This window comes from Anser cygnoides, chromosome 1, assembly GCF_040182565.1.
Source record: "Anser cygnoides isolate HZ-2024a breed goose chromosome 1, Taihu_goose_T2T_genome, whole genome shotgun sequence".
Lineage (NCBI taxonomy): Eukaryota > Metazoa > Chordata > Aves > Anseriformes > Anatidae > Anser > Anser cygnoides.
Genome location: NC_089873.1, coordinates 48,386,118 through 48,409,357, shown reverse-complemented (window position 1 = coordinate 48,409,357; position 23,240 = coordinate 48,386,118). Strand labels below are relative to the sequence as shown.

At 38.8% G+C, this 23,240-nt stretch overlaps 1 protein-coding gene across 2 annotated transcripts in view; it reads right to left on the bottom strand.

Annotated features, from left to right (window-relative positions):
• The window catches only part of FGD6 (FYVE, RhoGEF and PH domain containing 6), a 72,731-nt gene that overhangs the window by 9,421 nt on the left and 40,070 nt on the right, over window positions 1–23,240 (bottom strand). For both annotated transcript variants that reach the window (XM_066994888.1, XM_013182641.3), the window contains exons 7-17: window positions 23,021–23,177; window positions 21,726–21,813; window positions 15,094–15,144; window positions 11,975–12,033; window positions 11,775–11,846; window positions 11,180–11,248; window positions 9,682–9,765; window positions 8,451–8,530; window positions 3,472–3,574; window positions 2,788–2,934; window positions 1,876–1,978 (exon numbers count right to left, since the gene is read on the bottom strand). In XM_066994888.1, the coding sequence (XP_066850989.1) occupies window positions 1,876–1,978; window positions 2,788–2,934; window positions 3,472–3,574; window positions 8,451–8,530; window positions 9,682–9,765; window positions 11,180–11,248; window positions 11,775–11,846; window positions 11,975–12,033; window positions 15,094–15,144; window positions 21,726–21,813; window positions 23,021–23,177 (1,013 nt within the window). The remainder of the gene's footprint in view (window positions 1–1,875; window positions 1,979–2,787; window positions 2,935–3,471; window positions 3,575–8,450; window positions 8,531–9,681; window positions 9,766–11,179; window positions 11,249–11,774; window positions 11,847–11,974; window positions 12,034–15,093; window positions 15,145–21,725; window positions 21,814–23,020; window positions 23,178–23,240) is intronic.

The window sequence follows — 23,240 nt, the reverse complement described above, 5'->3', positions numbered from 1 at the left end:
AAATGTAACACCTAATCACATTAAATTCAGTGTTGAATTAACTTTTCACTGTTATCATCAACACGAGTTAGAATCCCCAAAGCCACATCAGGATGAAAAAAAGAAAAAAAAAAGAAATTTAAAACTGAACAGATTGGTCTTGCTTGTTTTCAAAGTCTGTTTTGTTGATGTTGAAATGCCTTTGCCCACATGCAGAGTAAAAATTCAGGTCTTAAAAAACACACCAAGTTTTTAAGGGATGTCCTTTGCAGCTAAGTCCGTGTTTTACCTCTGTTCCCCAGCTCTTTGTCTTCCAATTCTCTACACCTGGTATCGTCCTCTGCTTTTTTTTTTTTTTTCCTTCCCCCAGTATGGACGATATGGATGCTGTAGGGCTTCTCTTCCAGCGTGATGCTGTCTCTCACACACACACACACTTCTAGCTCATTGCCATCTCCAGAACGTGTGCTGTGTTTTTCTCCACAGCAGCTGGCAGTTCCTCCACTTCTCTCGGAAGACTTCTACAACACTTCACTCTTTTAAAACCCCTCTTTCTACGGACACACACCACTATTTTCCAGCCCAGCCTGGAGGGAGGAGGGCTGCCCTAAGCTTCATTAATCCCCCTTCTTGAGTTGTCTCTGAACGTGGCCAGGCTCTCAACAAGCAGAACAGAAAAGTGATTGGATTGCCAGCTGTACTGCACCTGCCCAGCAGCAGTTTTCCCGGACAGAAGGACCTGTAATTGCCTGCAGCACAGCAGCCCCTAGCGCCCAATGCAAAGACCTGCACGCGGCCCTGGCAATCCACCTGCCCCATCCACCTTCACAGGCTCCCACCACCGCCCCGAGGGCTGTCGATGCTGCTTCCCACTTCCCCGTGACAACTGACACTACCAGCGTGCTGGAAACCATGGCTTGGTTATTTCACCAGGGCATCATTGATTTCCTCAGACACCCCAGAAAGCTTGCGTTGACCTGGGGCTTCTGCCAGAGGGGTGGGCAGCAAGTTGTTCCAGTCCCCGTTCATGCCTGATTTGTGTAACCTATACTGGAGTCTTTGGACAGAATTGTTTTGAATACAATAATTTATCTCAAAAGAGAGATGGGACTGGGTACCCACCTCACTGGGAGGTGCCCCCACTGATTTTATATTCGTTTTGGCATAATGATTTGAAGCTCCTTCAAAGAGATGGATTTGAGTTCACTCATGATGAGAAAGAAAGTGATCCCGGACCTCTTCTCTGAGTGTTATTACCACCAGGCTAGCCAACCCCCTTGCTTGCAAGCATGCATCAACAGTACCATGTTCTCTGAAAGCGTTTCAATTAAAATAGCTCTAGCTGTGGTGTTTTACGTTGATGGTGTGCTGTAGGCATGCTTGGGGTCATTCATAAGAGTTTGCCCTCAGAACTGAGGTGCAGACATGCCAGCTTCTTGAATTTGAGATAAGCTGAGTCTTGAGGCTGAAGAGATTCAGCTTTGGTAGGATGAAGTCTTTGTACAGCCACAGAATTTCAGCTATCTTAGCAGCTTTGCTTCCAAAAAGAAGTTTACGGCACACAAGTTACAGAGGGCAAAAGTACATGCAAATCCACTGGGAGGCCATGATATATTGCAAGGACTTCAACGTGAACTTGTATCCTGTGGTAAATGAAAAACAACGTAGCACAAGTTCCCTCAAAAAAGAAAGGAAGAACCAATGTATTGCAAATTCATTTCCTAGCTTACTCTGCAGAAACTTGTTTGGGCTACTGTAACCTCTAACCTCAGATGGTGATAGCCTTTCAGGCCCTAGAAGAACTAGGCACCTAAATCCAGCAGTAAAGATGAGGCACGCTCATATTATGTTAAAATGGGGCATAGAGATGAGACAGTTTGTGCAGATTTTCTTTACCTTGTTTTTGTAGCTCTCTGAAGCAATGATCACATACTCTTGCTGGCTGGTTTTTCATATAGTCTAAACCATGTTTATTTGATGAGCAAGCTTGACAGACAATCTGGAAACAAATAAATGCATTACAGCCCATTACTGTACATGATATGCACCTCTAAATCACCTGTAAATGCTCGAAGATGTTTGCTTCAGTAGTTAAGCCCGTAACAGAACCTCAAACAGGCACTATTTTACACTGAAAATGGTTTAATGCCTTGGCTTGTTCTTTTGTTCAACATGCTGCTCTTTCCTCCTCTAAACTATGAAAATTTAGGAAAAAAACACTCAATTACACAAATCATAAGTCATTGTTAATAATCCATGAAAAGTGGACTAAGCATACTGTGTTAATTAACTATTACATTCAGAAGCTTTTAAAGGAATAACTAAAAGTAGTCCTTGCTCTTTTGAAAATTTCTCTGCAACACAGGTATCTGAACTACATTCAATTCTGTATTCACGTTTCGTTAACGCAAGAAAACAAAGGATCATCAGATATATCTGCATTTCATAATAGTTAAATATAAAATAAGTTTGGTACTAACTTAAAAAAAAGCTTATTATTTATCTTAAAAAATAAGTGAGGAAGATATTTTGAACATTTCAACTAACATTCTTGGTTTGTATTACACAACTGCAGAAGCAGGAGACAAACATAAATAATATCCCCAAATGCAAAATAAGTAACATATACCAGGTTAATTGGCCGCTCATAACACTTTACTCTAGAAAGCATGCTGCTTTTGACCAATACAATTGTTTCATAGTACAGCGTTCCCTGAAACAGTAGCTGTGGTGCAACCAGTCTGTCTGTATTTGTCATACAAAGAACCGGAATGACTAACAGAAAAGGTAATTACAAAATTGCCCAACCTTTCCACATGCCCTGCAGTGATGTCTTCTCCACGTCAACGTGAATTCACTCGTACAGATCATACACATAGTGGCTCTAGTATCAGGAATCCAGATAGGAGCTTTTGATCCTAGCGGGCTATCTTCTTCCTGCTTCTCTGGATCTGCCTAAGAGAACACAGGCAGAATACCATTATATTCAGAGATGAAAAATAAGGTAAACACTTATCAGTGATTATACATTAACTCTAATAAAGTTGGAAAGCCCTCTGATAAATTGTCATGGTCTTAAATGTCATCTACTATTTCACCAATGATCATTATAATGCAAGCCTAATGACAGAGCCGTATTTAATTAGTTCAAAAAAAGCTGTGTGACTACCAAGCTTTACCAACCTATTTATATAGATAGCTGCTATGTTTTAAAATCTTCTCATATTATCTTTCTGTTCTCAGGGTAACCGAGAGAATTGAGAAAATTGGTTTGGATTTTTTGGAAGTAATTTTAAATTTCTGAAGTAGATAATGTTATGAAACATGTTATGAACTATTCAATGTTATGAACTATTCTATCATCACCTATTCTCTTATCAATTACTATTCTGTTTTGCTATTCATCATGAAATGCCTCTTGCGTCTCTAGACATCTGCTAAGAAACTTTATATTTAAAAAGGAAACAAAACAATAATAATAGTGTGATATACCTCTTCAAGACTTTTGCTAGGATTAAATGTGATTCTCTTTTTTGTATATTCTTCAATTGACCTGGAGATAGCTTCTAACCATTCATCTCTTTCTGTGGCAGAACTGTTGGGGTAAAAAAAATAATTAAAAAAATCAATATATTATTAGCATTTAAAACTAAGAAGTGAGTGTTGATTCAGATTCCATTAGCTTTATTACACATTGATTTAACTCTTGCAGTTTTTCAGTTTTACAGACTGTCTCTAGTTCCTGTTGAAACTTGTATTACCCTTCATAAATTATATACACTGCATGGTGTCAGTTACTTGCGTTGATTAATATTAAAAAAGGATTCTGCATCTGTTGTCATAACGTGGATTCCTTCTTTCCTTTTCCTCCTTCCCAAGTGGCATATGATTGTTTCAAGGTTTGATGTTGTTACTTCCACCTCCTCCTCGGACCCATGAAATGCTTGACTACCACCCATGTAAATGGTACTCCCAAGAACACAGGCACGGGCCCTTCCACATAAGAAGGAATCTGAAATTTCAGCAAGCATTCCCCCCTGGTGCAGTATGTTATACGTAGTCCTGTAAAACCCCAACATTCTTCTCCCAAAAATGCAGTTTATTCCCCAGCTTCGTTCTCCTGACAGTTTGTTCCTATGAAGTCTAATAATTATGCTGTTTAAAAACATATATATATTTTTTTTCCAAAATTTTCCATCGGATTAGCTAGCCCAAAGAGAGAAATGGTTCTCTGTCCAATGAGCTTACTGTATCTCTTTATCCTGCAGTACTTCCTGAGGCTATGGGCAGACCACTTGCATATAATACAAACCCCTTTTTGCTGCGGCAAAGTGTGCGTTACCTTTCAGACCCTGGGTCTTATTTTCTGCCTTGTGCCAGAACACACACGTGGCCACAGAGTGGGCTCTATGTGCAGTGAACTGGACCTGGAAACAAATTCGTACTGAAGAGATGAATCGACCAGCCCTTCCTCAGGATCAATTTACGACTGGGCTCATCATGCAGCTAAACAATGACTTGTGCCAGCACAAAGGAGAGGGAGCCTGGAGGGAGGAAGGAGCAGTTTGCGGTAGAGGAATTGCTAGACTGCTTGTTTAAGATGCAACGCCAGCTTAGAAAGGGCTGCTGAAATCTAAACCAGAAGTTGCTACCAACAATATTTTCTATTCCCCACTTCTTTAATAGTATCACATAAACTATTCTTCTTCTTTAAACCAATGAATTTAACACGATGCATATATAAAAAGGACAGTTAGCAAAAAAAGAAAGCAATGATTGAGGTGTGCAACACCAGTTATTACTTAATGGCCATTGTAGGTGAAATTAGAAGCTTTGATCATTTCTGAACCATTAAGGAAAACATTTTGAGCTGACATTTTGAACTGGATGAAATTGGGTACTGGATAGAATCAGAGTGGACAAATCTGATACAGCAAACACAGGAGAAGCCTGTGAGGCACAAAGGAAAACACGATCTAGTACACACAGCAATAAAATCAGAACAAAAGGAGAGGAAATAAGATACAAGCAAGGGCAAAGCAATGTATTATTGTCTGTCCTAATATCTCACACTCTGAGTGGAACATTTTGTTCAGTTTATTTACCCTTGCTTCCTCATCCGGTAAGAAGGACTGTCTGCATTAGCTACATAACATTCTTAATTCCTATCAACTCCTTTGGCTTTTTCAAAATCTGGTTACATTTAATTAAGTTCCTAAAACTATTATTAAATAATTAGAGTTGGTTCAGTGTTGGAGATTAAGCATCCCCCAGTCACGTGGGGATTGTTGCAGATGGGGTTGCTCACACAGCGAGCTACATGGCTTAGGCTCTCACATTTTACTAGGGAGCTTGCACTTGGTCTGCTGGTGTGAGCCTTTAGGGTTGTTTACAGCCCTCCAGAGCCTGAGAGCAGAGGTGGTTCCATCAGCAACCAAACTGATGTAAAGGTTTCCAGCAGCAAAAAAAGGCAGCGTTTCCTCTGCTGTCCCTGCCAGCCCTCCCCCAGCTGCACAGCTCTGCCACTTCCCTTGCTGCAGGTCCCGCGGCTGTTGCATCCTTCCAAAAGCTGCTTTGTTCACCAAAATCACAGAGTTCTCTTAGCTTTGCTTACCTAGTTATGTTTAAGATTTTAGCTAATAAATCAGCAGAAGTCTCAAATGGACCGCAGAGAGTCCCAGCAATGTCTGTTTCTGGCAGCCGTGTGTGCGAGGAGCACAGTCGCAGCTGCTCAATGCAGCCAAGCTGTTAGGTGGTCCCGGGAGGGCTCAGAGGAGGACGGCCCTGCTGTTTGCAGGCTCAGAGCCCCAGGGCACCTCTCACAGCTGAGCTAGTCTTGCATGAGCTATCCTTGTGTTAAGAGGGGAATACAGCTCCCTGCCTGGGGTGGCCGTTAGCCAGCCTTATTGCCGGAGACAGGCCAGCTGGCCTCAGACCACATCAGGCTGACATGGCTGTTGTTTTCAGGACCTAAGCTTTACTTCTGCACAGTGCTTTATCATGCAGATGCGCTAGCTTGCTTTTATAATTAAGAGATTTCCAGTACAATACCACATTGTACCATGCAAAACAATCCACATCCCTACGGACAACCCAAGAAAACTGAAGCCTCAACCCAGACTAGATAAAGCAGAATGCTAATGCAATCAGCAAAACTAAACCTGAAGCAAGAAAGACATTGTTTAGGCATTAATCTATGCTTCTGGTTTTAACTGGCTTACATGTTATTACTAGCAATTTTTCACCAGCGTAATTGCTCCTCTCCCCCAACTCTGCCCCCAGAAACATTTCAAAATCTCTTCTATGGCTTTGTAATTGAGATTTTTACTGCAAAGGAGCTGTTAGCATGGGGTATCAAAGAGAAGATGCAGTCTGTATTAACAAGATACTGATTCTCTGTCTGCACTATTTATCAATAGGAACAGCATCAGAAACATATGCAAAAACCTACTGCTAGTAGGTTTTTCACTTGTTTCCCTCCTATACCACAGCAAACCCAGGTTTTGCTTTCAGACAGACAAAAATCTTCATTTACACCTGGATCCCCCAACATCTCTTTCATCCCAAGCAAATGCAACCTCTCTCTGTCACAGTTGTGTAACTTTGGGCTCTTGCACACACCGTTTCCAATAAGTATAAAAATAACAGATGAACGTTCTCCAAAGATGCAAGGTCAACAACACTAAAAAAGAACGAGCAAGTCAGAGCAGCTTTAGTTGGTAACGTGAGGGTAATTCCAGTAATTTCAAGGACAAGACAAAAGCATGTCACAAATGACACTCAGAGGGATAGGAATGTTAACAGATTTTGCCCCATGCACCAGCATGTATTTTGTAGGAGTTACTTTTAATCTAACAATTAATCAGCTCCTCAGAAAGAAGAGGTTATCCTGTTTTGTAGAAAATATGTAGGTTGTATTTCAAGATGATAATCTTTTCACAAGTTCCAACTAATCTTTTTACATTACTTTTTTAATAACTCTGAAGTAGAAGAGAACTGTTGTTTCAAGTCATGTGAAGATAAAAACACACTAGCTACTACAATCCCACAAATCTCTTTATGTATTTGTGCAACACCCAGTCACCAAGGCACCTGAGCAGCACAGACCTGCTCACGTGATAGCAGTACAGAACCATACCCTAAACTACGAAATGCATCTTTTTCCCAATATACGAAAGAATCATAAGAAGCATTTTTGTTTTGTTTTTGAAAATACATAAATATTCCTTTCAAGCCTGTTATAAATAACTACTGCTCAGACACAATTGAGCTGCTTCCTCTGGCTACTCTGACAAGGTTAACCTTGGTCTACCCCTCAGCTAACGATACTGCTATCTCTGAGCAGACATCCTAATGTCAGTATTTACAAGGTCACACAGAAAGCAGCAGTCTGCCCTTGCTCAGCTTTGCTAAATAAAAGAGAAAACATGTCCTTATTCATTGATATCAGCACTGTCACAAGTGACAGACCATATCAAACTCCAATTCAAATGCAGTAAAAACAACAATCCACAAAACCAGGTCTTTGTTAGAGGCAGCTCAGTGAAGGCAGACCAGAACTGCTCCATTTTAGTGCATGTTACAGGGAGAATTTATTGTTCTGGTAAAGACAAACATCATTTCTGTAATTCATGACGTTTCTATAATTTCATGTTCCATTCAGCACTTCACTGAGATCCATTTCTTATCTCAATTGCACTGTTATTTTAGCTAGATGACTGACCACAATGACTCTTTCCAATTTATATCAGTTAAAAATAATGTCAAAATGTATTATTGTTATGCCTCATATCCTGTCCTGCTAATGCACTGACAGATAATATCAGTAATTCTGGGAAAAAAAAAATAGAGAAAAATCAAAGCCTAAAATTAATTGAAGTGAAACTTAATTTTAATTCTTGTTCCTCTCAAAGAAAGGCAGTAAAAGTATAATATTTCAATTTACTTAAGGTTTTCAAAAGCGTAGCTAAGCTGAAGAGGAAGAAAAATCAACATTTTTGTTCCATCTGATTAACAGTTAACTCTCTTGATGACAGCAAAACTCCTATCAGATGCAGCCTTAAGCCCAAGTTGTTCAAATAGCAGACACATTTACTACAGATTTTGTGATTCTATCCATCTCTTTACAACATGGAGTCTTCCTTACAGGTCAGAGTGAACTGTATTACAGACTACAAATTCACGTGGTATCTGTGAAACTGATTATATACAAGCAGGCTTCCTTTCTGCCAGCCCATTAAAAAAGGCTAAATATTCAAAATCAAATTTTAAATACGAACAACAGCAAATTGGAACAAAGCCTACTTTATGTCCAGAAACCCATATGTCAGTCTATTCTTCTGTAGTAACTCTAGCCAGGAGTCACTTTTCATCATGTATGTGCAAAACAAGCTATGAAGATATTAATTAAAAAGCTTATGAGACCTGTTTGAAATCACATACTTTTAAAATCATTAATTTGCGAGACTCACCTTGCTGAAAGAATGAAGGATCTCTCTACACTTTCTATGTTCAGTTCGTTCTGATAAGCTTCCTGGGTTGGCTTTTTAACCTTCATTTGAGAAAGAAAAATTTATATTCAAACTGACATGGTACGTTTATGCTGCTTTATTTTTTACTTATTTATTGCAAGGTCTCTTCGATTTTTACTGTAGAAGGGGTAAATTGGAGAGAAGATCTCGCAGTGAGGAGAACATACACCAGCCTGTAGTGCTCGGCTGCAGTACGATTACACAGAGCTCACCATTTTATTTCACTGTGGCACCACAGGAACGCTGGAGGTGTACAGGGGAATGAAGCTCAAGAGCTACCAGGCACTTCCCACTGTGCCTTGTAAGTTTCTTCTACAACTACGCAAAAAAGCACACCGCAGCACAAAATATAGGCACTGGTGTGCTCCACGATGGGCATCTGCCCCATATCTCCATGGGCTAGACTGCCCTGGTGATCCTTTTGAGCTACCACATTTCAAACACAGAGGATTTGGAAAGTTAAGAGTGGATCTGAGCCGCCACAAGACATCTGCTGGCAGAAGAGAGGCTGCAGCTCCTCCTGTGAAAGCTCAGGCCTGGGCGCCAGATCTGTGCTCTAGCTGGATTTGGTGCTCTTCCCTGACAGGACCAGAGATGAGATACATGAGATGCTTGATTCCTGAGGCGATGGTTTGTTTCTCCCAGCAACTGTCATGTCAGAGACCATGTCAATACGCGGCATGCATACTCCTTGTCACTACCCAGAGGGGTTCGGGGTTTAATTCTGGTGCTTTTCACAAAGGCTCAGAAACAAAAGCCGTATCTTCCCTTGCGGTTAACAGATCTCTATAAACCATGGAGATTTGATTGACCAGATCAAAGTTATCAGACAGAGATACCTAATCTCTGGGCGTGGACAAGAAAAAGCATTTGCAAGGCAAAAGCTAAGCAGTTTAATACAAAACCAGAAGTAGGCAAGACTACTTCTGAGTAGGCCAGCACCAGATGAAAGGCATGTAAGATGATGCTGTGACAACAGAGTTGTTTAGGGAAACACAGACGATAATCCCACAGACGATATTATGGAAGAAACTTTATGCCTGCAGGACTGCTCTGTAACAAAAGCATCTTTTAACACCACTTTCCAACAATAAACATAGCTACCTTTTGAAAATTTAAGACCTCAGTTTAAACACATTTAGAAAAATACTTATTTTAGCAAGCGACTCACCTTCATTCCAGCCAAGGACAGCATGTTGTTGAGTTTATACATCCCTGACTGAACTGGAGTAGTATACAACAGGGCATCATTAAACTGTAATGTAGGAGCAATACATTTTAGTGACTAAAGACTATTTAGAGACTGATAATTTCAGATGCATTTTACAGAAAATATAAAATTCATACAGCACTAAGATCAACTGTCCAGGAGGGCATCTTCTACATCCTATTATTCCACTTAGAACCCAAGAAACATTTTCATGTTATTAATTTAGATAACAATAGGTGTCTATTTATATCCTTCCTTGTGTAAATATATATTTGGCAATGAGTAAACAGTGCACGGATGTCAAAGAACAGGCTGTCAGAAAGGACAGAAATGTTTCTCGTGTACACAACTATATTGTAAAACAAACTACTTTTAAAGTATATTAGAATTAACCCTTCCAACAAAGAAAAACATTCCAGAAACTAGGAGATGGCAGAATTAAAATTAGCAATTTATGATTATATGGACAAACTTATCCATATGAATGAAAACAATTCAAGCGTGCATCTACTGTTTATTTGCTGTTCTACCAGACTTGGCTTTATTTGATACACTTACTGAACAGCTATTAAGATGTTTTATTTCCTGCGTTGTTCAATGCGTGGATCCAGACTTCATTTACTGAACATAAACACAGACCTGAAGACTGAACTGTCTCATGAGATTTTGCTAAGAGCTTCATTGCAAAATAGTCAAAGGTTTCATGAGTCTTACTACATCTTCACAACATGACCTATGAAAATCACTGCTTAATATATCAGTGCTCTGTGTGCTACAAAGTCATCTCCAGAGCATAAGAGAGACACTTCCAAGCTTAGAATACATACTTTGAGACTGCCTAGGAAAATATTTGTACTACAGTAACCAAAAGCCAGATTTCAGGCAAGACTGTGGGCCAATAATGCCACAAGTTACATACAGCAACAGTTGCTTTACTATCTAAATAGAGGAAAGAAACAAAAGGTTGAAGTGGAAACAAACTTCAGAGGCACAAAGGTTTCAAAACAAAACAGCAGCAGGGACAGGAAAAGAAGCTAGCACTTCATTTCCAGCTCAGTGCTATGCTCCGCTTGGGATGCGAGCAAAGGAGAAGAGGAAGGAGGGAAGGGTGCAGTATCAGCAGCTGAACCGTAGGTTTTACAATCTGGTATAACTAACTGGGATAGAGTAGTTGTAGTTTTCCCAATACCTCAGATAACGCCTTCTCACAACCTGCTCAAATTTTAAACAAGCATTGGTCAAAACAGTACTTTTTATTAAGAAACTTGTTCTCTATTAAAACGTTATCGTGTATGCAACAGATGATCTCCCTAAACTGGACTGAAGAAGTATAACAGCAACAAATGGTCTTTTTTTCCCCCTATCTGAAGTTGCTAGTTACTTATCTTTGCGGTACAACCTTTCAACCACTTAAAATTACACCGTCATTAGGCACAGAGCAGTAAGTACACCATCTTACCAGAAAAAACATTCGTGGCTGCATGACCTTCCGAGACAGCTTCATCAGTGTTCCCTCTTTCAAAAATACCTAGCAAATTAAAACAAGCAATTCAAGACCTATCTTTTCAAGGCACAAGCTGTCCAAATCAGCTGATGCATTTCTTTTTTATTATTACTATTATATATATTTTTAATTTTTACACCTGAACTGCTGCAGAACTTTTGGGATTCATGGTTCCCTTCCTGAAAAAGGCTCTTCATCTTTATGTCTCTCTAAAAGCTAGAAAGACCAACTAGCTGCCTTAGTTTTCCATGCTGCACTTGAAACCACGACAAATAAAACATTAAGCTTCAGGGAAAAAAAATGCCTGCAAGATCTTGCAGAGAATCATATTCAAAAAATCATAAGTTTTCATCAGAAAAATGTTGTTTCCCAAAAATAACTAAATAAAATTATACATATGGGGAGGCAGTAATCATTTCACTGTCAACATCAAATAATTAAATGATGGACCATTTTTCTCCTCAATGTGTGTCAGCTTCTGTACTTTGCTTGCATATCATCTGTACTGCACTTTTATTACAGTCATTTTAAGGTCATCTGGAGGACCTACCCTTCCTGGCTGTACAATCTCATGGTGTCCATTTAAACTGTACTGAATCTGCATGAGTTTCTGAAAGTTATCCTGCAGGGAGAAAAGAAAGGCAAAAAGATAAGAAATTGCCCTTGAATTCATGTGTTGTTTTTTTTTTTCTTCTTTTTAAATAATAGAAAAAGCTTTAATCAGCCAGCTTCCCAAGTCAAAATACTTACTCCCTGCTTCATGATGTCATTGGCATGGTTTGCAACTTCTATGACAACAGCTAGAGCATCTGAAGGATGAAGAAACAATGTTTTTATTATACAGATCAGTTAGAATTGGTATTATGGAAAAGTACAATATTCCCCTTCGACACTATGGCAAGATTCAAGGACATGATTGAAAAGTCACTACATTCAAGAACACTTCCCATACTTCCCAGAAGCTTTCAATCATGGTTTTACAGGTGTGCCCTAGCAAGTTACTGCTTCAGCTAACAGTCACAGTGTCAATCATTTCCTATAGCTCATCCAGTCTACAAGCAAAATCGAGTTGTAGTGTCTCACACAAAGGATCATTTTAATTTCAGTGTCTCTGCTTACAGCAGAAGCATAAACAACATTTTAACTGAGACTATACAGAAGTTAATTAAGCTTTTTCCATTTTACACAACTGCCTCCAGTGCCAGTCATAAGAAGCTACCTAGAAAAATTGTGATTTCTTTCATCTGCCTTTAGTTTTGTTGCACTTCAAGGTAACAGGATAAAGTTCAAATTTCTAAACTTCAAACTTTCAATACCAGAAGCAAAAGAGAAGAGTTATGAAATACGAGGGATTTTTATTACGTACTGATATTTAATAACTAGCAACTCAACTGAAATACATATTTAAGTGCAACTGCAAAAAGGTGTTATATAAAAGGATTATGTAAGCTACTGAGCAGCAACTGTGTATATTACATAGAACCCATCTAAGGATCTTATCCAAAAACCTGTAATTTGTTTATGTAGGAAAAAAAAAGACTCAATTAATTGAAAGCAAGCACAGCTGCTCTGATAAAATGTAATTTCTACAGCATTTAGCACCTTCTGAGTAATTCAAGTGCAAACACCCCAAAAAAAGGAAGTACATTTACTTTAAAGTACTCAGAGAAGCCTATCAAACCAGTTAAAAACAAAGCCTCACTTTTCTTTTTTTAATATCTTTACAGTATTAGTACTTTAGACTGTTCATACTTCCCTTACTGTTGAGATCATATTAAGAAAGAAATTAGTTTAAAAGATACAGATTTCTGAACTGAAGGGTTCAGGTCATGAAGCCATATAAAAAAATAAACCAAAGCGTGAATAAAAATCTCCTCCTAAGTCAATCTAAGTAGAAATTTTGTTCAAGATTTTCATGAAATGCGACAATGCAAATACAGGAGTCAAATAGTTAAAAAGCCACAACACATATCAAGCATTTGATCAAAAATTAAGTTTAGATATAGATGTCATGATGTTAACTGAGTCTGCTGAAAAATAGCTGGTGGTCTCCTATTAGGAAATGCTGGAGCTGCTCCAGCCAAAACAGTCTCCAGTTCCCATCAGCTTGAAAGAAAATAAAGTTAAGGGAAATTTAGCTAAATTCACAAGATAGGAATGAGTACCTGATTTTTTATTGTTGTTGTTATACTTTCCTTCATCTGTCAGCTATTATATCTATTAAAACTTAAAATTGTACTCATTGACTTCGAAAAGACTGAAGAATGTTACAGGAAATTTGCTGGTTACTCAAGGGAAAGTTACAAGATCTCAGGGCTACTAATAGAGCCAAGATTCTAAACAAATCTAAACAACAAAACAAAATAATCTATAGGGTCAAAAAGTCCATAAACAAAACTGCTTTTTGGAAGGGAAGAACATTCCACTTTTTATATCACTTAGCTGGAGTAACGTATTAAAATGAAGGTCATCAGGAAGAATTGTGTTGTTTTTTCCAAGAATGCTAATCATAACCAAACTTTTGTCTTTTTTTTTTTAAGTTCCCTCCATGGAATTACACAACAAAGCAAAGTCTGAAGGAACTTAATTATCATAAGAAAGATTTTGGTGAGTAAAGATTAGATTTACTTACTCAGTTTCAAAGATTGACTACCAAACATGTCAAATGCATAAAATTAACGTTGTCATTGTTAAAACTAAGTTTCTGCTTTTATCTTCAATATATGCAGAGAGAGAAAAATTATATGGAAAGTACCACTATAAAAAACACAGATGCTGGAGAATGCACAAGAAAATGTGATGTAAACATATTTAAGTTGCTCACTTTTCAAGTGGTTAATTGTTTACCATGCAGCGCAAGCATTAGCTTGTTCACAGCCATACGATGTGCAAGAGAAACTTTTATGTCTGTGAAGAAGTTACCTTTTAAAGCATTTTCAGCTTATAGTTTCATTGCAATCTAATAAACAAATATGTGGAAAGGTCTTAAGAAGAATCATTCTTCATTATTTTTATGGTACTGTGTCAGGAGATAGCTGTAAGAAAGTGAACCTAACTCAGTGCATCAAAGGCACTCACTTAGTGCAGTCCAACCAGCTAGATCTGCGCAATCCTCCTGAAGATAAAGGGTTTGCACAAATGTCACCAAAAAGAATGAAATAAATGACAGAAATGACAGGGGCTCACACAAATGAAATGGAAACATTGGGAGCATTTCTAGTACTGCTGAGGAGCACACAGGGAAGACGGAAAACAGTATGAATGTGCACTGCGTTGCTACTATCGAGTTAAACCAGCTTAACCCCAAATTAGCATGAAACATGTAGACTTATTCTCCTCCATCTCCAACTGTTCCTTCTCATTTCCTTCTATCATCTTTCCCTGCACGTGCAAGCAAAAGTGTTTGTGCAACTTGTGACAAGTCAAACTGGAGAACTCCTCAAGTTAAACATAAGCCAGCGGAACTCCCTGATCTTTTTTATCAAGCACTTGTCCTGGCACAAAAGCAAAGGGGGACAGACAAAGGCTCAGAGGGCTGGGGAGAGCAGCTGGGGGACCGGACTGCCTGTCATGAAAGGCCAGGGGATACAAGGACTGTCTCCTTCAGTAGCGCTGCCCAAAATACCTGCTTAAGCTGCTTCGGGAACTTCACTCTTATCTCTTGCTTTGAGCTGATACCACTTATCACTGTAAGCTCCAAACATTTTTGAAAAAAAAGTTTTAAATCTTTCAGTATCTCTGCTGAGAAACTTAGAACTAAACAGAAAACATATCTACTTATCAGTTTAGTGTTTTGCACACATTTAAAACTTAGAAACTTTAAGATATTTACATGACCTGTTATTTCTTTAATCTAAAGAGACATTTACCTTGAGTATCTCTATAGTCTGCAGACTCTTCTAAAAGATTCTTTAAATAATCTGTAAAAAGAAAAAAAAAGAAATAAACTGCAATGGAAATCAGTCAAAACCAACATTTTCCTAGCAATCTGCTTTTCAGACACACCTATGCCACAAAGGTCTTCTATGGTTCTATGATACTTAAACTTTTAAATTTGTCCAAGTAATAGCATGAGGAAAACTAGCATTTCCACACTGAAAGTATATAATGATATCTTGCCTAGGGAAGAGAAGTCAGGAGCACTGACCTGCTTCCAAAGGCAAATGATATGTTGCACATATTATTCTAGAACAAAACAACCAGGTGAAAGACAAGTACATACTTGCAATCATTTACATTTAAGCTGACACAAGAAAGTTTAAAGATTATAGATATTTGCCTGAGCCTTAACTCGTCTACAGGAGCTGAAAAAAGTAGCCCAATACAGCAAATCTGATTATGATCAATATTTCTCAATAAAAAAGGTATTATAGCCCACCTCAAATGTTCAAATAGGCATTGTTTGGTTTCAAATCTAAATTTAGTTCCTCAACCACGAGATGGCACCCTCGATCCACCCAAGTCGTGGTAGTTTTTCCATCTACTTTACGCATCTAAAATTAACTCCAAATGTCTGACTGTATGAGAAAACATTCCCTTTGAGATTCCATTCCATGGCCCAGTGTCCGGTTCATCAGAAAGTACCATATCCTGTCAAAGGCGACTATATATCCTCAGTAAAAAGTCAATCTATTCTCTTCAATCCACAGCTCTGAACTACTTAAAATTGAAAGAAACACAATCAGAAACTTTCAAAGTAGTTTCAGATGTTAGATTGATAATATCAACAAATACTAATTTATAATTACCTTTTAAATGAGGTATTCAGATTCTGGCAGATCTAGAGAAAACTGATCATACTTGATCTAGGAAGCCTTCAATTCTAGCTTAGCAGTTGTACAAGTTTCAAGTGGGAGGGAAATAATTCGACTCCCATCTGCTTGCCCTACCCAGATTCATCCTTTCACTCACGAAGGATCGGGAGCCAATTGTTCCTGCCTTCATAAGACGTCTTGCTTAATGCATGCCCCTCAGAGACTGCTCAGCATATTGTAATGGTTTCCTTATGCAAAAAAGGGAATTATGAAATATGTTTCTGCCATAGAAACACTACGAAGAGTGAGAAATCTTGTCAGCTAATGAAAGCTTTGAGAAAAACAGAACTACAGGAAGAAAAGTATTTGGCACTGATGTTTTATTTTTTGGCAAGGACTTAAGGGAGGATCCAAGAGAAGCACGAAGAACAGGTTGGGGTGAAGGAGCAGGGCCTTGCTGGGGTCTCCTGCAAGGAAGCAGGGGGTGGGAGCGCTGGGAGGTCTGCCTGGCTGGGCCATGGGAACACCCACAGCTTGCTGCTCCACTTCAAGTCTTGGCTGATCATTATCAGACACCGGCCAACGCCTGGTCTTTCATAAAAGCCTGACATGGCAACAAAACCTTTCTACACTCCGTAAGTATTGCATCTGTCACATGTCTCCAAATCTTTTGCTGTAGGAGCTACCAGACCTTCAAGTGCGGTATTTAGGTGGACACATATTCCATTAAAAACGAATTCACCTTTTATCACCTTAGGTTATATTTGTAACAAACTGGCATTAAGAGAAGAATCAACAGGAGGTATTGTAAAATGGACTGAGAAGACTTCACCTTGTTTTTAACTTGGCTTAACTTGGAGGAACCCATTTCACACACACACCAGCAGCTGCCCTCTCCTGCCCTGCCAGCCGATAGTGCCCTCAGGTAGGAGCTGCGCATTACTACCCGGGCAGAGCATCTTCGGGGCTCCCCCATAAAGCAGGCAAGTTAAAGCTCTACAATTGCAACTCAATCATCATCAGGGCCAGAAGAAAGGACTCCAGCAGACACCTCCCAGTATAAAGGGATGAGTCCCTACAGCTTGTACACAAACAGCTTCTTAAAGCTGACGACCACGAACTCACTTCTCTGCAAATTGGGAACAAGAGGTCAGGCGGGTACAATTTACTAATCTGCAAATGTACCTCTGGTATCCCAAGAAACTGTCTCTAGTACTTGGAGACATCCAATTTAATATCCAAGGTAACAACACTGGAAACTTAAAATCAGAGACCCAACACGAGAACTAATTGTTTCTTGGCATATTCAGGCCTTATGACATATTCTCCAAAAGAACAATGCTTTACATCATTCAGTTTTTCTTTCGGTTTTTTTTTTTTTCCCTGATGGGTATATATTAGCACTTTAAATCATATCATCAGTGTATAATACAGGGAAGATTAGAAAGATTTTAACATAACTGCATTCACTTAAAATTCTGTATTCAAAAAGGAAGGCAGCTCTTGTATACAAGACTGAAAAAAAAAAAGAAAAAAAAACAACCTTGCAACTGTAAAATCCTGAAAGTGATAAATACATAATTTTGATTTTTTTATTTATCTGGTAAGTTGACCTCAGTTCATAGCTAAAACTCAGTTTCAGAGAAGCAACAGAACAGATTATTTTAGTCTCTTCTGTGCATACACACACTGGAAATTCTATGCTTGCAACAACTTTCTGGAGGTGCTGACTTAAACTACGTGGACAAGAGGATTTCACAGACATGAATAGCATTACAGTAAAGATTTAGCAAAAATATTCCTTAATAAAACAAATACAGAAGTCAAATATTAAGGTGGAATGGTATCTGCAGTCTTTGCCAATTTTTTTTTCCTCCTCTGAAATGTACTTTAGTTGTTCAAACTTTTTACTCAAAGATAAAGTTATTCTACAAGAGACGCTGGTTTCTTGGACATACACACACACAAAAAAGTGACCAGTAAAAGAAATTCCACTTAAGTAGTGTAAATGTATAACAGAGAACCTTAATTTTTCACCTGTTTCCTACTATTTGACTTGAGTCTAGCAAAAGGAATAAAAAACATAAATGAGATACATAGATGCTGCCAACAGCTTTCCACAACTGCAGAATAAAGCGAGGACTGTAATAATAATAATAATAATAAAGCTAAGGATACTGTCATACCCTTAGCACTGAGTTTTCCTTCTGTTGGTTTAAACATAAAGGAGATAAACTGTATGCCTGGGGGACAAGTCTGACAGCAGGCTACAAGAACGGATCTGCTTTAGTATAACACAGAACTAAGAGATGATCCATAAATAAAAACCAGTACAACCGTTATAATGCTAAAATTAAAGTTGAGATTGTGCAGGAGAATAAGTGGAAAGATTTTTAAAATTAGAGAGTGCTGAAAGAGCGTTACAACATTGTAAATGAGACAAAGGTCTAACACCTAAGCAAGGCACAGTCTCTGTTTAGCAACTGATAGCAACCTCCCAGCTGCAGGACAATCAAAGGAGTTTCTCATTGATCACAACACAACAAATAGGCCATCCCAGAGAAACAAATACAAAACTTATCAACTCATCTCCACAATAACAGAAAACCCATCCAAAACCACTGGTTACCCAAATAATGCATTTCATGCAACACAATGACTGGCTTCACGTAAACAAGCACGCTGCTGTGTACCAGGACTAATTCACGCAAACCACTTCAAGAGAAACAGAAGAACCACATTACCAAACGAAGGATTTTTAATAGAAAACAGACCAGTTTTTGTCTGACCCACTACTCCTTTTTTTTCCAGGGCAGACCTTAAATATTCAAAAAGGCAGACTTAAAAAATAAAATTCATGACTTTGCTAGATACCCCAAAACACAGCAAAAATCAACACACAAGCACACAAGAACTAATTTATTACAAAATGTTCCTTTGCCATGCTTCCTCCTGACGGAGGCCCATAATTCTCTTTTCCTTCTTGCTGGGGGCCAGTGGCTATCACTTGTGCTCTTGATAAAAATTCTATTCTGCCTCACCAACTACTTCTTGTCTCAAATCGTCTGAATTAATTAAGTTAAACTCAAAGCGATTGTTCTCAACATGTAATTGGCCTCAAGTCTAACAATTCTATTTCTGAGCTGCAAAAGAGCAGTGTGCTCAAAAGCTAATTTTTCAGCCTCCCTCAGCCTCCCTTCACTAGACCTCAGCCGAGGATAATAAAAGACACTATCTCTCTCTGCAAATCCTACGTTGCAAAAAAGAGGAGGCTTATCATATGACAATGAAGAGCCTGCTCATATTGTACAAGTCTCTTAACTTAAATCAGTGATTTTCAGGAGAAGAGAATCACTTCTCCTTCATTTCTTTCTGTTAAAATCCAGAGGCCTCTATTAACCTCCCCAACAAGCCATCTAATATTTGCTGTAGAAGAGCTCAGGCTTAGCATGTGGAACAGTGGAAGTTCGCTTGCTGGAATGGAGAAGCTGGATAATTAAACAGAAATACAGCTGAGCTCTGCCTCTCCTTGCCTGATTTATAAGTCCACCTGCTCCTGCTTTTGTTAGCATAAAAGCGACTACACTTCAAAGCACAGCAACCATCTTGTGATGTGACTGTGTAGCAGCAGGTTACTAGTACAAAGCTGTCCCACTGACACAGAGCATCTAAATAGGAAGAAATCCCTGCTGACTCAGGCCTTGCAGCTTCATTTCCTGGATTATTTTCACTCCTCCACTCTTACCCACTGCCCCCTGCTTGATTGCCCACAGACGCCCATTGTCTTTGGCTGGGACTGCTGCTGCAATACTGCAATTCTTGCCCATTCTTGTTTTGCTTGCCTACTTGCTGTCTCGCCCACTCCAACAAGAGATCCAAATATTTTGTATATCCTCCAAAGGCTTTGAAGTGCAAGTTTATACAGAGATTACTCAATATTACACAGAGCTGCTTGAAGGTAACGAAACAGACAGGTCGTCCACTGAGATATAGGAGAGTGAGAATCTCAAGGAATACAGAAGACAACATGAAATGGCACGATAGATTGAACAGAGTGAAAATGAAGCAGATCCAAAATAATAGCCCCCTGGCCCAGCATAATTAAATTCTTAGTCTGATCTCTTTTATTTCTCCTACAGGACAAGACAAAATTATTTTCTCTAAATCAGCAGCCAGCATTGCAATCCAATTCATGTCAATAGCACTTGTATTTACAGATGTACTTAAAGCTGGGCAGCCACAGCCAGGTCTGCAGGACTGCGGACTTCCACAAACAGGGCTGCAGGACTGCGGTCTTCCACACAACCACCATCAACACAGGATGAGATTTTTAGGCGTATTGTCACTTGTCTAAAACAGTTGGTTCCAGCCACAATGACAGTTAGTTACGAAGAATTCCCCTTCTACTTCATAGTTTTGTTTCAGTGCCATTCACCTCTGACGTCTCTTGCTTTGCTCTGTATATTGACATAGGCATTTACTCCATCCTGCTCTGTTGTTCCGCCTTTTTATTTAAAGCCTTTGAACTTATCCAAAGCATCTGCATTGATTTAGGAATATATAACAAGCCTACACAATGCCCTGAGTCAGTATCCTTTGAAAATAAAGCAACTCACCAATTGCCTTTTCATGGTTTTATTTTATCAATTAAAAGGCATTAAGATTTTCCCCTACAAACAGTCCATTTGATAAAGGCTCTTCACCCTTTTTCCCCCCACCTAAGACTTTCATGAGATGATTAAAAAGAAAACAGTCCAGGTTAATAACTTAGTAACTTCTGTATAACACTTCAGGCTGTATCTCCCACAGCATCACTAGCCTAAGTACTTGCTGGGGAAATGCCAACAAGCTGCTAGAGCCAAACAAAGGGTCACAGAGCATTTTATTTTGCAGTTACTACACAAACAGAGGCTATTTTTAAATAGCTCATCAAAAAGCAATGGCTTTCAAAAACAATGCCTTAAGTATTTCCAAATCCTTACAGGAGCCATCCCCCTCTTCCAACAAACGCATCTCGAAATATTTCACAAAGGAGGCCTGTATCATTGCCTTTCTTTTACAGAAAAGAAAGTAGTGCATCGTGGAGATGACTTGCTCAAGGTCACCCAAACACGCCAACGCCAAAGCAGGATATAGAGCCAGCCCAGATTTCCTAGTCCCAAACCAGCTCTTCAGCCTACAATGCTCCTGTAACAAGTCTCAAGCACTTACCCGTAAGGTATACTAAAACCACACTTTCTGCTTTTACAAGAGAATTGTTTTCAAAGACTAAACACCTGAGCAGTGGAAAAATGGAGAAGCTATTTTCAGGAGAAATTCACAGTTGTGTAGATGTATCTTTCACTTCCTTCTCCTAGTTCTAGATTTCCATACTATTTTTTCCTTCTTTAAAAAAATAAATAAAAAGAGGAGCTTTCCAACCAACCCTCTAAGGAAATTGCTGGCTCTATTACTACAGAAACAAACAAACAAATAACCACCAACAGTTTCATGTTTTCCAAGTAGCGCCAAATGTACCATCAGAGAACACACACCAGTGTTGGGAATATTAGCACGTCACTTGTGTACCTTGTTGCAATCAGTATTAACAAAGAAAGGCTTTAAACTCACGACATATTTTAAAAAAAAGCTTCACGTAGCTGAAGTCAGATAAACATGCTTTACAGATGGATACAACTGCCTGAAAACACGTTTCCTGGGACACATGAATACTGGCTTCTTAAGCCTGTAAATGTGTTTGACTTTACCTGTCAAAAGGAGTCTGTACTGGGGAATCCTCTGAACTGGCTTGAGCAGATAGTGCTTGAGGGCCAGACTAGCACAGCGGGGGCTCATCTGAAAGAAATATCCAAAATAAGCAACAATCCTGTGGTAGTCAAGGGCTCCAGTAAAAGAAAACATCACTACAAAGAGTTACTGATAATATCAGATAAGCTTTATCTTAAAGGTGTGACTACTGTAGTGTCACACTGCACCAAACAACAAGCATTTCCCTGCGTGGAAGATGCATGCAAAATTAATCATGAGTTAAAAGACATCAATAAGCATTCATATTTTCTGTGGATTCAAAACAGATTCTTTTGCTTATGAGGAAGAAGGGTGAATCTTCCCAGAAATAAGGGAAACGCCATTTTTCGCTCATTTGTAGCTGCTGCTGATGTCCATTAGACAGATAAGCAGAGAATAGCGCAGTGTTCACTCAAGAAGTTTTAATTAATCCAAACCTCTAAAGATAACACAGAATAAAAAGACCCACGCTTCAAAATTTTTAATTATCTTGAATTTGCATTCAAAATAATGGGTATCAGAAACACAGTCCTTAAAAAGACCTCTTTTCTTCTTCCTGTACTTGCTCACTCTACCTAAAGCTCTTCCTTTGCCTACTGTAAGTAGCCTTTTTAAGGACTTGTAAGCAAACAGAGCAGGGATTACCCAAGGGGAAATTTGCCTTATAGGAAGTAAATTCACAGGTTGTGTGGATCATGTTCTGAGGAAGCTTGCACCTCCCCTCTGATTTAAGGGAATTATGTAAAAATCTGGCAATGCTTTTAGTGACATGAATCAGATTTCATCTGATTGTTACATGGACTAGGCTTAAAAGCTTCAAGAAATATGCAGAGTAGAAGAATCCTTTTTCTGTATTTCCAAATGAAATGAAATATGATTGCCGTGAGTAAGCTACTGCCCTATAATGTGGTGGAGAGATCAACCTGCTTAAAATAAGATAGTTAATCATTGCATAGTATAATCAGAAGACAAAACCAAAAAAAAAAAAAAGCAGCTAGTGATTTTGTTAATATGCCTTTGATATCATTGTAGCAAGTGATGAATTTTCTGAAAATCAAGGTCCTTTACTGTATCTCACAGTGGTAGCCAACATCATTAGTTACTTTACAAAATCTGAATTTCTTTCCAATTTCACCCTAAGTCTCAAGCCAAGGCTCAGAGAAAATAGAGGATGTTGTCTAAAGCTTTATGGAAGATTACAACTGCTGGAAAGTCACAAAATAGGAACATATCTTTAAAAAAAAGATTACAGTACCTCGAAGTCTTTCACTACTGAAGCAAAACCTGTGTTCTTCTTACACTGCTCATCTAACAGTGCAACATTTTTATCAAATTCTTTGATGTAAGTTGAGTACATCTTCAAGTAGGGACCCTTTTTTACGAATATATCAGCAATTCGTTGATGTTCAAGCCTAGAAACAAGAACAGAGCAGTAAGAGCACAGAAGTGTGTACATCCTAACCTTACAGCACCAC